The sequence below is a fragment of the Taeniopygia guttata genome, chromosome 4A, assembly GCF_048771995.1.
Source record: "Taeniopygia guttata chromosome 4A, bTaeGut7.mat, whole genome shotgun sequence".
NCBI classification, from domain to species: Eukaryota; Metazoa; Chordata; class Aves; order Passeriformes; family Estrildidae; genus Taeniopygia; species Taeniopygia guttata.
In genome coordinates this window covers 11,775,768-11,790,642 of record NC_133029.1, presented here as the reverse complement: position 1 = coordinate 11,790,642, position 14,875 = coordinate 11,775,768, and the positions used below count along the sequence as shown (strand labels likewise).

The 14,875-nt window shown below is 42.7% G+C and overlaps 1 protein-coding gene across 16 annotated transcripts in view; it reads right to left on the bottom strand.

Annotated features, from left to right (window-relative positions):
* PAK3 (p21 (RAC1) activated kinase 3) overlaps nt 1–14,875 on the bottom strand; it is a 128,178-nt gene that overhangs the window by 33,564 nt on the left and 79,739 nt on the right. For all 16 annotated transcript variants that reach the window (XM_072929154.1, XM_072929156.1, XM_072929152.1 and 13 more), the window contains one exon: nt 4,077–4,273. In XM_072929154.1, coding sequence (XP_072785255.1) covers nt 4,077–4,251 — 175 coding nt within the window. In that variant the 5' untranslated portion in view covers nt 4,252–4,273. The remainder of the gene's footprint in view (nt 1–4,076; nt 4,274–14,875) is intronic.

Sequence of the window (14,875 nt, the reverse complement as noted above, 5' to 3'; positions counted from 1 at the left end):
AGTTTGTCTTTGCTCAGGCACTGGCTCCACGAGGCCTCTATTTGCATATTTCCTATTCTACCTTACAGCCTCCTTTAAGATAAAGATGCTCTGCTCTTTGTACTTATAGTATATTTGGAATGCTTCTGCGTTGTTGCATTTTCCCCCATTAAATAATTGTCAGCTTTTGTTGATGCTGCACAACATTATACATTGTTCACTGATGAAATATTTTCATTTTAGCATTCAGCAAGATGGTAGCAATATATAAAATACAAATGCAAAGGCCTTCCCTTTTTATCACTAAGATGATATTGTTTAATTTTCAGGACAGACATTGCCAGTTAGAAGATGTCATCTGTTTGTAGATAACAAAACGATCTTCTTCAATCTCCTCATTTGCAAGCTAATACAGCAAAAATTACATTTAAGGACTATCAAATTCAGTTCAAAGTAGCAGTCAAATCTAGAAGTGAAATAAGGGATTATATAAAAATGTTCCACCAAAACCAGCATTTATTCATTCTAGGATTCTCCTGCTGGAGGACAAGTGAGCCAGCTCATTCCTCAAAATCTGGCTCATTTGCTTCATGGACCTGCGATACAGCACCTTTGGTCCAAATGTTGATACACTATAAATGAATTACAGAATTAAACATCTCTTTACTATAACCTCACCTCTTCCCAGTGTAAAAACTTTAATGTTTCTGTCTGGGCTCTGCAAATCATATAATTTCTATTTCAAACAAGCTGGCAAAATGATATGAAAAGACATGACTTCTTTGAAGCACCTAACTGAATGGATGCAAGGGGTTGTACTGAACATTCGTATTTGATTTTCTTGTCAGTGCCCCTCACAATACACTCCTGCTGCACAGAGTTAGCCACAAGGGCCTCCACACCACCTCAGCACCTATGACAGGTTAAAATAGAGCAAGTAAAGATTGTTCTGTTCTCCACAGTCTGCACCACCATCATCACCAATCTGTTAAAAGGGCAGTTGTTTCAGAGAAAAATGTGACTCAGTTAAGCAGCAGCTTTTCTCAGAGAAAGATGAAGGGTTTGACCTCATGCTTATGCCTTCCTGTTTGCTCACCTCCTCAACTCACTTTGCTCTTTCCTTCATTCCTTCTTCCTTCCACTGCCTCTCACATTTGTCCTCCCACCCTCCTTCCTAATCTGCTCCTCATGTAGTCTTGTCCTTTTCCCTTCCTCCATATTTCTTTACTCTGCTGGATTTTTCTCCCTCCCCCTTTTCTTGTTTTTCTGTGCAAGAGGTGACCAGATGCCTAAAGGCCAGACTCTGCTCCCCTCCGCAGCCAAGTGTAAAGCAGCTTCAATAGAAGTGGCATCATTCACACTCAACACGGACAGACATCGGAAAGGGGCATCTGAGCTGTGACCTCCTCCTGACTTCTTGAGGCTGAATGCTCTACAGTGGCCTCATGGAGTCCCCAGTGAGCACACAGAGTGAATTTATTTTACAGCAATCATAGGGGGTTTAATGAAAGAACAACCCTGTATCAAACAACTGGAAGAACCAAGTCATTTCTGCTGAGGTAACACCTCTGCTGAATGAAGCACTACTGCTGTGACTCCACTGTGGCTCCCATCACCACGATGATCTCTGAGGCAGGAAGACAAACTTCACAGCTCCAGCAGAATAGGTTCAGCTCCTTGTTCCACACAGATTGCCTGCATGACACTGGAAACTTATTTCAGTCGTCTGCCTTGGCTTCCTGTCCTCAGGAATGGCAGTACCTTAGCCCAGAGACAGGAGTGAGAGGAGCTATACAGGGAACATAAGGGGGTCAGGTGTTATGGGAAGGGGCAGCACACCACTGCCTAAATGGCTTATTTCACAGATATAAATGCAGATCCACAGAAGGGCTCCACAGAGCCATCAGTGGTTTGCCAAAACAAGGTTTTAAACACAAGTGCTCAAACTATAACTGAAAATGCTGCACTCCAGCAGGGGAGGGACTGCAAAAGACTCCTGGTGCCCAGGCACAGCAGTCCTGACACACACCACAGCCTTGGAGAGAACACACTGTACCATATCCATCCTCACATCCCTCCTGTCTGGTGAGCAAATGACAGACAACAAAGTTCCTGCAGGTTCAGGCAGAAATTCCCTGCCATGGTGTTTTCTTCACATTCTAGTGACTTGCAGCAGTAATGAGCTATGGATTTAACATTGTGATGCTGCAAAGCACTGTACTAGATGAGAGCAGACATATCCATCACCTCCTGTTTTATAAGCAGGAGTCTCAAAAATGTGTCACAGAGTCTATGAAGCACACACAGGCCAGCTGATACCCTGACCCACAAACCAATCCTGCAGTGAAACTACCTCAAGGGACTTGGCCAGTCAAGTTAAACTTCTTCCATTTATTATTTCACCTCACAAAATTAAGCTATAAATCTTACTTGACTTTTCCTCATGGTCACATTTAAAATCATGACACTTGTATGTTCCCTAAGATTGCTCTGACTGGTAGTTAATTACATTTTTAATGTCACTGATCATTTCCAGGAGGGGAAATGTTTCCTCAGAAAGTTCCTGCTAGCACTTAAGGTAAGAAGTGATCCAAGTCTTTCCAGGAATTAAGCAAGCTGAGAGAAACCTTCATTTTGGCCTTTATAAAGAATCAATTGAAAATTAATTTTGTTCCCAGAAGGGGACATTTGGGGGAACAATCTGCAGAGTGAACTGGCCAGGTCTGCCTAAGAAATGGGCTCATCCAGTTACAGCCCTCACATCAGAAAAGTCATCAGGATTGCCCATGGCTGAGGGGAGAAATGGGATTGCCACTGTGCCTTCTACTGCCTGGGAGGAGTTTTGAATGCCAGACTATCTCCAGCTGCTCCACACAACCTCATGAAGCCTCATGAATGAGGCAGCACAGGTAAGCTGGAGCTCCAAGGGAATGACACAGTTGCATAATTCTGAGCTCTCCTTGGAGGGACTCTGAAGACAGAATCACGCCTGAAATCCAGCTGGACTTCATGCTGCTGACCACAGCCTCTGAGTCCTGCATTTCAGCCAGTTTTCAGTCTACCTCACTGTACACTTACCTATACTGTACCTCACCAGTCTGTCTGTGAAGATACTGTGAGAAGCTCTGCCGAATACCTCACTAAAGCAGAAGTAATAACCACTGCCCTCCCTTCACCACCAAGCCTGTCACTTCAAGGTAAAAGGCTGTCAGTTCAGCATGAATTCCCCTCCACAAATCCATGCTGACTATTCCTGACCACGTTATCCTTCATTTGCATGGAAATGGTTTCCAGGAGGATTTTCTCTACCACCTTCCCAAGGACCTTCCCGATCTGGCCTGCACTTCCCCAGATCGACATTTGCTTTGTTTCCACCATCAGGAACATCCTCCAGTGACCCCAACCCTCCAAAGATAATCAAGAGTGGCCTTGCAGTGACATCAGCCTTGCAAGTGCAGCCCATCAGTTCTCACGGCACTAGAAATAAAGAAGATGCCTTCCCTTGAACCTGTAAATATGCTAACTCCAAACACACTCCCTTCCACAAATGCATTTCAAAGAATGCAAAGGAAATGCTGTTTGCTGCATGTTTAAGACTCTCTTGCTGCATCCACACCTAGCTGGTTATAAACCAAGCCATTCTGAATCCACTTTCGCTGCAAAAGGAACAAGAAAGAAGAGTTTTGTTCCTGTTCTTGGAATGTAAGTGCATTTAAAAAATCCCAAAGTGTCAGGCATATTGCCATGTCACTTCTGAGAATGTATTTTCACAAGGACACATCTCCATCTCTGTATTTACTGCTAATGCAAAGCAAAATCCAAAGGAAAGGATTCCCCAGTGTAACTATAAAGTTATTTTTAAAAGGCAAGTTTAACAATGTGTGCACATTTTAGCATCTTTTCATAGACAAGAAAGTAACTGACTGAACACCTCCTCCTCTTTTGAAATGTGTTTCTAGAGTAATTGGAACAGAAGGATTTGGGACCATGGCCTGCAACCGAAACAGAGAGAAAAGTGGCAGAAAATAAACACGAAAACCAACGACCACCAGAAAGCCCAGAGAAGGAGCCCCCCATCTGCACTGCTGATACTTTACTTTTATCCCCTCCTCCTGGAAAGATGGAGCGCAGCCTGGCTTTCTTGTTCTTCTCCTCGGGGGCCATGGGGAGCGGTTTTGAGCTGTGGTTTAATGCTGAAGAATCGCGATTGTTGCTGTTCATTCTCAACGGTGGAGCTGGAGGTTTCTCTTCAATATCCAGACTATCGGACATCTTCAGCAGCCCTCACAGCCTCCTGCAAAGCACAACACAAAACACACCTGTCAGGGGAGGATGCCAAGGCTGGTGGCTTGGGCAGGAAAGAGGGCACAAAAAGCTTTCTAGTGGCATGAGAAAATCTCTCTGTTAGAAGTCTGATCTGAATAAGGTTGCTGCTGTTTACTGTACATAAATTCAGTGACTAATTCCTAAAAAGCAGGTATTACCATGAAAATACAGTTTTTTTCTGTATCCCTGTTAGAAATTTTTGCAGTTTTTATTTATAATTATTTCCCTGTAATTGTTTACAATCCAAATTTTCCTCTCAAACAGACTTCCAAAGTAAAAGTTAAATGATGTACTGAACTGTAGTCAATTATTTTTTATTATGTAAGAAACAAGGTCCTCGTTGAGGGGATATGGGTAGCAAGCAACACTTCATAAAATTAACTGGTTTAAGACCCAAAAATAGAGTATAATTTCAGACAGATCAGAAATGGTGTGGGCTGTACTTTTTAAACGTTATGATACTACAGGCATCTTGTCAATGTGGCTCCTTTTACAGAAGGCACATGCACATCACTGTGAATGAGTCCTGGATCTCTCCTCATGCTGATTCACAGGTAACACAAGCTATTGCCCTCATTAGCTACTCTCTTAAATTTAAAGGGAAGCAACTTGCTTTTCAGCTATGGAAGATGTAGGGTTTTTTTCAGAAGTATGAACCAAACATGGTGACTGTCACACAGAGAGAGGTCCTGAAGTTTCAAACAGCAGCTGCTCTTCCTTTGGTCAAGTAAAGCTGCCACGGTTGAGAGGTTTTGGGGTTGCATGGCTGGTCTTGGGTTGCTTTTGTTTTTTTATTAGAATGGAGAGTAACATTTTCAGCAACTAAATTTATTTTGATATAACTGTAATTTTTTCAGATTTATGGGTGGTACATTAATAGGAAATATGAAATCCACATTGCCTTAACTGCTGCTACCTTACAAGTAAAAGCTAAATGACCAACTGAAACATTTAGATATGTTCACTTTAGACTGTTTTTCATGACATGGTTATTTTAGCCTTTGTTACTATTTTTAAATTACCACACATAAAATAATCGTGTTTTCAAGTTACTTGACTTACCTTTTTAATTTCATCTAAATTAAATCCCAAAAAGCCAGATTTGAGATTAAAAACATCAGTCCAGTGAAAATAACAACAAATGAAATATACCATCACACCTCCAGTTTGCATCTGTCCCCAGGTATCTAGATCTCCATGGGCTCCCACAGACCCATCCCAAGGTCACACAGCTGAAACTCTAGCAACAGCTGGGTCCCAGTCCTGTCCCTAGTACAGACAGCATGGGGCAGTGATCCTGGAGGTCCCGATTCACAAACACACACCTGAAGCTGCTACTAACTCCAGCTGCTCACCTCCATCAGGGGAGCAGTTTGAATGAGCACCTTCACAGCTGCCTTCAACTGGTTTGTGTTAAATTAGTGACCTGGTAGTGTTCACCATCCTAAGAGGGTGTGTATCATAAGCTGTTCAATTGCCAGACCTCCCTACACCATGGGGTTGCTCACTTCCACCTGAAACTGCAGGTAACACTGAACCACAGGCAGCCATTGACCAGGTGGTGTTCTCTAGAGCTTTGCCTTCAGGCCTAAAAGCATGGAAAAGATCACACACATGTAACTAATGGAGTCATGTCTTGGAGGCAGCTGTCAGAGAGAAAGACGTGTCTGTCATTTGGACAACACCATCTGGGAAAGCACAAGTGATCCTTCAGAAAAACCATGGTCCCCAGCACGTGTCTGGTTCCCAAGAGAAGGCTCTGTTCCCACAGTCCCACTGTCCAGGTGAAAACAGCTCACCCTCCTGTAGAAAGAAGCATGTACATAGGCACTAAAGTGCTTTGTACCACCCAGAAACAGCAGTACTTATGCCCACACCAGAGTTTGTGCCAGTGTAGTTTTCAAGTACAGACTAGCCTACTTACCTAGAGAACTAAATGCTTTTGTAGATTGAGGTCAAACAGTTAATATTACTAATCTTTGTGATTTCCACCCTGAAATGCAGAAGGTTTTCTAATAAGGAAGCAGGGAGGGCAGGAGCCCGTAATGAAAACTACTGTACAGTACCAGGGAGATCCAGGCGTGCTCTGTTTGTTATCCTGGTGAAGGGAAGGTCTGTGGTGCCCAGGTTTCTGTGCAGACTTCCTAGCTTATGAAGCCCAGCAGAGACAACTGGACACAGCTCTCTGTTCCTCCAGCAATTCCCAAAGACCAGGAGCTTATGCAAGCAAGGCTTTTAGTTTCTCTTTAAGCCACCTACAAATAGTTTTCCAGTGCCAAATACAGCCTTCCCTCCCAGGATGATCAGTGTGAAGATGACCACAGAGCACCAATGTTTTCAGCTTGTTATCAAAAGCAAGGCAGTTATGCTGAGAGCCCATTATAGGCCAGAGTTTCAGCTGTGCCTCAGAATGGGACAACTGTACCTGTCACTGCATCTATTTGTAAACAATGCCAGTCTGCTGAAATAGGTCCTCCCATGGGATTTCATCCCACAAAGAATACTATTAACGGTTCCTGGCCCAATTTGCCTATGATGTAATTATTTCCAAGATTTTGAAAGGAACACTATATTTTGTTCAGAGCTGTTTCAGGCTCAGTTTCAAGAACTGTACAAAGCTCTTTTATTCACTTCTAAACCAGAAAAAAAAAAAGTGGGGGAAGATAGCCTGGAAGGTTTAACGGTTGATATTAACTTTCTAAAGCTGGTCTAAATCAAGACTAAAGCAAACCACAAAGCAATATACACCAAGAGACTTAAAATTTATGGCTTTCCTGATCAGAGGAATCTATCTGCTCTTCTATTCATTCTAATTTAGAGATTTTTCATGTACCACTGCATCGTGACAAAAGAACATGCACTATCAAATAAGACTATCATATCTTAAGAGTTTTGTACTGATTTACTCCAACCCAAACTTGGAGAAAACTTATAATGAATGCAGGGGCAATAAGATATATTCAGCTGGGAAAACTCTCAGGTTTACATTGCAGAGAAATGTCAGTTCAAGTTATACTCCATTCTGGGGCCAGGTTTTCCTGTCATAACAATTCCTTGGTCCTGCTAATCTACTTCTGACTAACTCCATCAAACACACTTTCTGTCTATTGGAAATTACTATAGCATATCCATATATTCAGTCAATCAAATTCTGGTTTTATTTCTCTTTTTCTTTGTTACTTCTCTCTTTTCTTTTTTCTATTTCAATTTTTTTTTTCCTTGCTTGGGAGTTTTGAGGTGTGGAATTTTTTTTGTAGGTTTGTGCTGGTTTGTAGGCTGAAAAAACACAGCTACCGGAGCACTTGACCATACCCACCAGGGCCATGAGAGCCACCCAGGCTGTCAGCAGGGACAGCTTGTAGAGAGGCCAGCTGGTGCTCACCAAGAGAATGGAGTGCACAATCAACAGGATTTCCCTCATCTCAGTCCTCAAGGACTCCATTAGTGCAACCAAGGCAGTGCTGGTAACCCTTTAAAAAGAAATTTGTAAGGTAATCACACTTGTGCAATACAGAAGACAGGTGACCAACAACTACCCACTTCCAGAGAAAAATCTTGTCACTGCCCATCGGCTTTAAGGAAGCATTTAAAGAGACAGACTGTTGTACCAAAAATGCAACAGTGTATTTGAGTGTGTTAGCTAGAGCTTCCCAGCCAAATGGCAAAAACTAAAATTAAATTCTCAGCCAGGTCCGTTCCCTCTACATAAATATTACAGGGTTATAGAAGATGACCCAACATCCATTTCCTTCCTCCTTATCTCTTCTAATCACCATTTTTGTTAAGTGAGAAGACAAACACTGACTTTAAATACATGGCATTCAGCTTCTCTGTGACTCAATTCCCCTTTTGTCTTGTAATATTTCTGCACCTAGTCCTTGACAAGACAGGGAGGAGGGGAAGGAACATATCTGAAGCACTCAAATGTCTTCAAAACATAATATACACAAAGATCTGTTCAATTCAGTTCAAGTTTAGAGCAGAATCTCATGCTGGGCCTTGATCTCAGTAAGCTCTTCACCCCGTGTATCTGGGGAACACTGTGAACAGATCTTGAATAGCTTTCTTGGGTTAGCCCTGAACCTTCAAACACAACTGGTTCCAATTAAAACTCTCAAATAGTATCCTGTTTGCAGAGACACTGGTGTTTCATTTCCAAAGCCTCAGAGATACTACTGCAGTTTGTGATGCAGCAAAACTGTCTCCAAGATCACTTGACTGGAAGGAACCATGCCAATTTTCAGGCAGTAGCTTTGCAAATGTAACTTGAAGATCCGAGGCTCACTCTTTGTTTATAAATACACTTCCTGCAAAAATGTATTTATTACTTAGTTGTATGGGCCAAATTTTGCTCACAGTGACACTTATTCATTTCCAAAAATCAATGGTGATGTAACTGAGAAGGATTCTCTCTAGATATTGAGTACTGCGATACTGTTCAGGTATTTACAGAGTACTTCCCAGCCCAATTCAGACCTGTATCTGCTCTCCTACATCTGCAAATTTACTTGCAGTTTTCTTACAGCTCCTTTGAAGAGCCGACAGTGAGTTGGACAGAACAGATACAGTCATAATTTCACTGCTTTTGTGGAAGATGTTTGCTGTCTTCTCTGTAAAACTTGGATAAGTTAAAATACAATATTGATGCTTTTTTGATAAACAATGGCCATATTCAGCATCAGCTGAAGCAGAGACAACCCTGTTTGGGTACTCGGGGTCCGTGACACCCCCAGGGCAGTCTGTGCTCAGCTGCTTCCACCCTCGGGTGCCTGCAGACTGTGCAGGTGTGTGGGGCAGGCTCTGCAGACGGGGCAGACACAGCCATGGTGCCCTCTGCAGTGAAGACATCCTTTCTATCACCTCCCCCACATGCACATGGTGCAAAACAGCCACTGCATCCCTTCTTTACACAGCCCTGAAGAAAAGGCAGCATTCACACAAACTACAGAAGGAATTATAACCCTAGAAACAACAAGAACGCTTCCCTTTCATACAACTGTTTCAAAGCACAATACAAACATTTGCCAATTAAACTTCCCCATTCCCCTCACAGCCAGGTAAACATGCTCTGAGCTGAACAAATTATTCAAACTGAGTAATTTCTTTGATGAATATACTCTCTGTTCCTGTTTGCAAACACCCTGTAAGCAGCTTATGATTTCCTCCAATATATTCATTTATTCAGAAGTTATCCTCTGTACTTGCTACAAGCAACTTTTGGCCTCTGAACTAGCTGTTCATAAGAAGCTCTCTGTGTGGAAGGCATATTTTGAATTCAGGTTGTATCCCAGTAAAACTACCTTGGTCCCAAAGTACTTGAAATGGAAACATCCATTCTGAGATGGGATAAACAAACTTCTGTTAGGAATTGTAGCATTAAGTGTTTTACATAGTGACTTATTAATATTGGTTTAAAATTCCCTCTTGACAGTATACTTGTAGCAATAATGAATACAGAATGTCAATGAATACAGAAAGCATATTCATGCAGTAGATGTGAATTTAATGGTTTTAAGTAAACATTTCTTTGAATTTAAATTATGTTCTTTGTCTGGACCTTGAATACCCAGCTTAATTGTTTAGAGATGGGAATGAAACAGTGGAGCTTGTCACAACTGATGGAAATAACCTGAAAATATACTTTCCCCCTTGCTTAATTAGCATTCAGCAGCATTCTCAGTTCATGTCCTTCAAGCATCCATCTCCCCTGTTCAAACACATAATCTACCTATGTTTCTTTCCACAACTCTTCAACTCTTTCTCTGCATACTACCAATGCATCTACAGGCAACACTTTACAAAATACGTCTGCCCTTCATGTCTGAACAGCCTTCAGCATTCCCACTTTAGGCACCTCTCCCCACATGGTGAAGCTGCTGCTCTGCAGACCCTCAGCACCCCAGACCTGCTCCCATTACAAAGGCTCCTCACACAGGTTCACTCTTCCAAGTGCAACTAGTATTGTGACTTGCCCAGGTTTTCTCACTTTCCCCTTCTGTACAAAGCTGTGGCTGTTCAGGCCATGGCCCCAAAAAAGCAAAACAGAATTACTTTTGCATAGTAAAGCCAGCAATATTTAAAGCTATTGTATATTTAAGAGCTGTGCTTAACCAGTGCCTAATGTGAGATAGCATGAACAAGGGTGCTGAGGCTTCAGCATGGCTGCAGGACACTATGAAAGAAAAACTGGAGAGATCTCCTCTCCACCCTGCTGGAGAAAACCCCTAGCCCAAAATATTTTCTTTGTGGGTGTTTTTTGATCTCATCAAAAGAAAAGCAATCCATTCAAATTGTGCTCCTGCTGGAAATCTGGCCTCTTACTAAACCGACTGAGCTTGGGGATGGTTACATGACCTGGGAGGGGAAGGAGTGTGTGTACAGAGGGTGAGCAGCAGGGAAACAGCTTTCCCCATTAAAGCTTGTCCAGGCATTCAGTAATGACACACCATCACAGCACAGCAAGGAAAGGAAGGAAATTCCTACAGGTTACATGAAGTGAGCACCTTGCAGCATTGTAAACTAATGACTATTTTGATACAAAAAGTGACTTTACTTCTTATGACAAAGCATATGGGTATGTCCATATTCTTTGTCATATGCAGAAAATCCAGCTGGATCACATGAACGCTCCTGCCATCCAGAGAGAGCAAGGGGAAAACTTCCACTCTCCTGAATGCCTTGGGAAGAGCCACCAGCACCTCTATCCACTCATACCCAAACCCAGACAGCTACATGGGTATTTTTGTCATGTGTTTTTAAATCATCATTTGAAACAAAAAGGTTGTGCTCTAAGTTACTGAATCTGGAGACATGCCAAGACTGACAGAGCAATGGGCCCTCCAGAAGCAGCTGAAGGAAAAACAGATCTTTTTTTTTTTTTTTTTTTCCTAATGTAGTAGGAAATATTTCTCTGGGATAGATAAGAAACTATGAAAAAGTACCTAGAAAAGGCATTTATATGCAAGAGGAAAAAAAAAGCCACTCCCTGTTTTGCTTTTTATTTACACAGCTGAAGGGCTCCACAAAGCTGGAAAAGATGTCTTAAAATCAACTGTGCCTCTCAATTATCCCACATTCAACAGGAATGCATCCTTTGCCCTTGTCTACACATGAAAGAGACTTTGTGAAATGAAATGCGGATTTAAACCATTGCAGATAGACTGAAATAATTCTCCATATGGACCATATTATTCCTAGTTCAGAGCTTAGGCCTAAGGTTCACTTTTGTTCTCCAGGAGGACTCAAACGTAAACAAAGAAAAGCTACTTAACAGAGACACCAACATTACAACTGCCTCAATAAAAATTTCATTAACTTAATTCAGATTAAAAACAACCAAGACAAACGGTTTGAGTTCTAATTTGAATCAGCAACTTGGAGCTAACCTTGAAGCACTGTCCAAGATCAGGTATGAGATGCCAGCCCTTACTGTAAGCTACAGACAATTAAAATGGACCAGTCTGATTCCAACCCACCTGACGGGCAGCAATCCCTCACCACAGGAAGGCTCTGTAACAAATTGCTGGATCTTTGGCAGGTTCAAGCTGAACACTTGTGGCTCACTTAGCTGATCAGTCAAAGCCCAAGAGTGGTCCAGGAAACCCAAATTCGGGCTTGCTCCTGAAAACACTTAAGAGTGCAATAGCACCTTGAATTATTAATCTGCCAGGGTTAGAACAATATTCATATTAATACGGTGGGAAGCAGACTCTCATTACATTCAAAGATCCCAATTGTTGCCACTCAGCACAAAATTTTCACCCCTTCTCTCATCGTCTCTGGTAAAGGCATGTTGAAGGTGAATCTACATTAGCCTAGCAAGGTATCAGGCTACCCCACATGCTCCACCTATATGTGAGAAATGCCCAGGGAAAATCATGCTGTGAGATTGCAAACATTTTCTCTTACACATCCTGGGTGTCCCTTTCTGCAGAAGACACAAAGCTCTGTTACACTGACGTACCTGGAACCACATAAAGGCCATGTCACCACTTCATGCTGTCAGGAATACTCTGCTTCCTTCTGTCAACACAGCTTCAGGATGTGCAGATTGAACTGCTGGTTCTTCTGCTGGCCTTTGACAGCTCACGAGTCTCCCCACCACGTTCTCCTGCCTGCTACCTGCTCTTCCCCACTTCCTGTGCCTCCCTGCTGGTGTGGATCCATTTGGTGCAGGGTTTGTCTCCAAGTTCCACGCACAAAACCATACACTGGGCTCTGTCTACACTCTCAGCAGAGCAACATTCACCCACCAGCCTCACAGAACCATCTTAAAATGGACCCGGAGCATCCCAAGACGGACACCTCATGTTATATTCACACAGCCTGTCCTGCTGCAGCACAGGAAAAGCTCACAGCACTACAAACCACCAGCACAGGAGCTTGAATTTGGCCACTCTCAAGCAGAGTTTTGATCCACAGCTATACCCAGGCTAAAAAGCAGCAATCAGGGCAAAGCAATCAGAGGGCTTGGCAGATGTAAGCTTGCTCCTATCACTAGTCTCTCTCTTATCTTGTAAATAGTATCAAAGGAAGCCTCTTCTTGCTTGGACTTCCATAATAAAAATTAGATATATAAACAAGTCCTTTAGTTCATATTTTTGGGCAGCCTAAACTCCTACTGAACTCCAGCTGGTGCACTAAGGCTGCTTTTAATAAGCCACTTGTCATCTTGCCTATTACATTCTTCATTTTGTTTACATTAAAAAAAAAAATCAAAGTTTGGAAGAAGAAGGAAGGGTAAAAAATAATAAAGGACCAGTTTCCCTGGTTTCTCTGCAGGTGTTGTTGCTTTCTCTGCTTTTCCACAGTTTATTCTCTGCTTGACACACCTCCAGAAGGTGTGCCATGATAAACAAAACCTACTGAACCCCCAGCCTAGCACCACTCCAGCCCACACTTACAGTGCTCACCAGAGAAAGAGCCACGGCCCTTTTCCCTGCAGTGGTCCCCACAGGCAGGGCAGGAGCTGGTTTTACCTCAAGAGGTGTGCAGCTCTCCAGGAAGGCAACAAGAGACAAGGTAGCCTGTCCTGACTACAAATACATGCTGATAAACCCCTGGCCCTTGGCTCAGCAGACACATGCAGGCCAAGCCAATAATTACCACAGAACTCTGGAAGAGACAAGGAAGCAGCAATATAATGCAATAATTGAAACTTACAGACAGTTTCCATTCCTAGCACCTTCTACTCACCTTTTAGCTCATTTTGCCTTTGCAATCATTAGCTGGGAAACTTGCTGTAGTAAACAACACTAAACCCAGAGGATGAATCTGAGGGGAAAGACTGAACTCAAGGCTGCTAGGCAGAGTTGGGAGAAAAATCACACTGCAAGAAGCAAAAATAAGGAACAGGGATTCCTCTGGATATAGCTACTGGGGCTGGACAATGACCACTAATATGGAAAGCACAGGATGGACCTGAAACCTCCAAATCCCACAAGCAGAGACAGAGACTGAGACCAACACTACACAAGAAGATTTGCTGTACCAATCTTCTCAAGGCATATGGTATGTTTGGAAGGACACAGCTTCTGCCTCCAAGGAAGGAAAAGGCAAAGCCCAGGCTGCCACATGCCTTTCATGTGGGAGGTGAATATGGTCCAGATCTTGCATCAACTCTTTAGGGCACTAGGGCAGGAAGGCATCATATCCCAATTTACTTCCTCAGGGACAACGTTTTGCCTTTTATTCTTTGCCAGGCCTTTTATTTACAGCTGACTAACTTCATATATCTAATATTCACCTGCTACGTTAGTGATCTTATTGTGCATAATGGCCTATCTACCTTGGGGGTATTATGGATCTGGAGCAGGCAGAGGGGGGAAATGGAGCAGTTGCTGCATGCACTTACTCATTTCTAGTTGCCAGCAAGACCTTGCTTCAGAGCAGCAGGATAGGAAGATTAGGAGAACAAATATAAAAATGCTGTTCTTAAATAGGTCAGGGAAGAAATGACACCTATATGCAGGAAGCAAAACAAGATCCACACATAAAATCTGTTGTTTTCTCAGCTACCACAATGGTATGGTATTTTTAAACTGCTTAAACAGGGAATCAGCATTTAACACTTCATTGCTCAAAAAATCATCTTCTGCTTCCGAGTAGTGGAGCAGTGGAGATTCCTTCCTGCCTGACTTCACATTACAACAGGAAAACAGTTCACTGTCCTCTTATGACCTAAATAAAAAAATAAAGATGTTTGGGGATCTAGTCACAATTCCTCTGCACTTAGCCTCCTGCAGAGAGTCTGCAACCAACAAGGTAAGGACTTGGAATGGGACAAAAAGTTCCCAAAGGTGGTGGCATCCAGGACACCTCAGCCTCAGCCCCTGGATGGGAGAATACTTGAGCCAGCAGGGACTATTCTGGTTTTGGAAATCACACATGCTACAAATCCTAGTTAGAGCAACTGGTGGGTATTCACACTTCCGGAATTCATTCCAGTTTCCTGCAAATTTTTGCTAGGTCAAAGAACTGACCTCCTCTGTACAACCACAGATGTCTTGCCTACAGAATGTGGAAGCACTTTTCCAAGTCACTGGTGTAAAAGGACACAAAGTTTTTTAAA